Raw genomic sequence first — 2244 nt, 5'->3', positions numbered from 1 at the left:
CACGTGGTTTCTTCCTTGAAAATCTACAGTGATTGACCTTTCGAATAATGGTGTGTACCATTAAAATTGTCTAACATTTTAAAAGTAGGCAAAAAAAAATGCCTCCATTTGCTTCTCACTACAACCTGCTTCATTCAATAAATCATCATTTAAAAAATTATGAGTACATACAATATGAAGTAAATCATCAACTTGTTTAAATATGAAATACATTTTAATTCTTTAATTATTAATACTTCAATGTTCTAAACATTTTCTACATCTTTTCCGATGTTGTTACATCATCAGATTCATACTTTTGTTTCATCAGCATTCCCGTGATGAGAAAGTAAAAAATAAATTTCAGTCCAATAAAAGTTAAAAAAGAAATGTAATTAGCATGTATCTAATTTCTCGCCAATAAAAACATGAGGTGGAATACTATCATCAACTGGGAGATTTAACTTCAACATAACAGTGTTCACAGTTCTACCATTTGACCTTAACAGAGTTTACAATACTAATAATTAAAAATCATTTCTTTCGTTATCTTTCAATCAATTTCAATCCCAATCAAAATCTTGATCAATTTCACAATAGTCAACCACAAAAAAATGCGCAAACTAAACTGTACTTTATCTATTGCTTCCCATCGGGAGATTATTTCACCACTAATGCTCAACAGAAGCATGAGCATGATGAAGAGAGTTAATAATTTTTCCTCCACGATTCATCCAATCCGAAGCTTTTCCTCGAGTGTGAAAAATTTCACAAACACTGCCGGAAGATATTGTAAATTAATTATGGTCTCCTCCAAGAATAATAACAAGTATTATGAAATGACTGAAAAGGATGGTGAAATTCATATTGTCTATGGTCGAGTTGGTGCCACAGGAATTGCAATCAAAGCCAGTTTGAGTGAATGGGATAGTTTAGTTCGATCCAAGATGAAGAAAGGCTATGTAGATATGACAAATTTGGGATCTGATATGACCAATGCAGGGGATGATATTTATTTAGAGAATTCCAGTCCAGATGTGAAGAGTTTAATTTCAGAATTGAATAATTTTTCGAATATTTCCATTGTAAGCAATTACAATGTTGGAGTTGGAAGTGTTACAAAGGAACAATTGGACTCTGCTCAATCTATTTTGGATGAATTGTATAAGGTGAATGAGAATTTCAAGAATGATGAGGATTTTCTGAATTCATTCAATGAAAAATTACTGAAATTGTACGCTGTCATTCCAAGAAAGATGAAGAAAGTTCAGGATTATTTGATTAATGATAAGAGTAATAAGGAAAGTGCTGCTTCACTATTAGATGATCAGCAGGAAATTCTTGATGTCATGGCTACTCAAGTCAAGATTACAAAACATGATCAATCTGATCAACCTGATTTCCTTAAAAAGAATGGACTTGTTGTGGAGGATGCTTCACAAGATGAAATTAAACTCCTCAGAAGATGATGGGCTCAGATAGTCACTTGTTTTACAGAGCTTTCAGAGTTACCAATAATCAAACTCAAACACTATTCGACAATTTTGTCCAAAAGAAACGAAATCAAAAGAGAGAATTGTTCTGGCATGGCTCTAAAAATGCAAACTTTTTGTCCATCATGATTAATGGTCTTCAATTGAGACCTGCTGCTAATGGTAGAATGTTTGGACATGGTAATTATTTCGGTAAGTTTCTATTTTATTACTGACCTGTTTCCATAACCAAAAAAGCTGACAAATTCAAGAAATCTCTCGGATATACCAGTTTCACAGGATCCTATTGGGCAGGAGGTTCTTCAGATAAGGCCTATCTTGCTGTATTTGATGTACATGTTGGCAAACAATTGGAAGTTACTAATTGGGATCATACACTTTCGGATTTCACAGAAGAATCCTTGATAAATTATAATGGACAAGATTATGATTCATTATTTGCAAAAGCAAAGAATGGATTCTTGCTTAATAATGAATTTATAGTATATAACTCAGCTCAATGCACAATCAAGTTTATGGTTGAAATTAAACAATAGTGAAGATTCTAAAAGAGAAACCTCATGGTAGCTGCCAAAATCTTTAAAATCAATAGCTATCAAATCTAATAAACAAACTTGATAATGGCGGCAGTGTTTTTTTAAAAGAGAAACAAGATGGAGTTGAACCACCGACCTTGGGGGTGAGAGCCCCATATTCTCCCCGCTGAACTACTGTTCCTCATGTTAGCTGCCAAAATCTTTAGACACTCAATAAACTGATGATTTTTTCCCTC

At 33.2% G+C, this 2244-nt stretch overlaps 1 protein-coding gene and 1 non-coding gene across 2 annotated transcripts; one reads left to right on the top strand and one right to left on the bottom strand.

Moving 5' to 3' along the window:
* Window positions 1-668: 668 nt before the first annotated feature.
* NAEGRDRAFT_54926 (uncharacterized protein) lies at window positions 669-1448 on the top strand (the record flags this gene model as incomplete). Its single annotated transcript, XM_002668117.1, has 1 exon — window positions 669-1448. The coding sequence occupies one exon, from the start codon at window positions 669-671 to the stop codon at window positions 1446-1448; it is 780 nt and encodes a 259-aa protein (XP_002668163.1).
* Window positions 1449-2116: 668 nt separating this feature from the next.
* On the bottom strand, window positions 2117-2189 carry NAEGRDRAFT_t902. Its single transcript has one exon. It is a non-coding gene; the product is annotated as a tRNA-Glu (tRNA).
* Window positions 2190-2244: the final 55 nt, after the last annotated feature.

The sequence above is a fragment of the Naegleria gruberi genome (genome assembly GCF_000004985.1).
Source record: "Naegleria gruberi genomic scaffold NAEGRscaffold_642, whole genome shotgun sequence".
Taxonomy (NCBI): domain Eukaryota; phylum Heterolobosea; class Eutetramitea; order Acrasida; family Naegleriidae; genus Naegleria; species Naegleria gruberi.
Note: the sequence above shows the minus strand (reverse complement) of the source record. Positions and strands in the feature narration are given on the sequence as shown.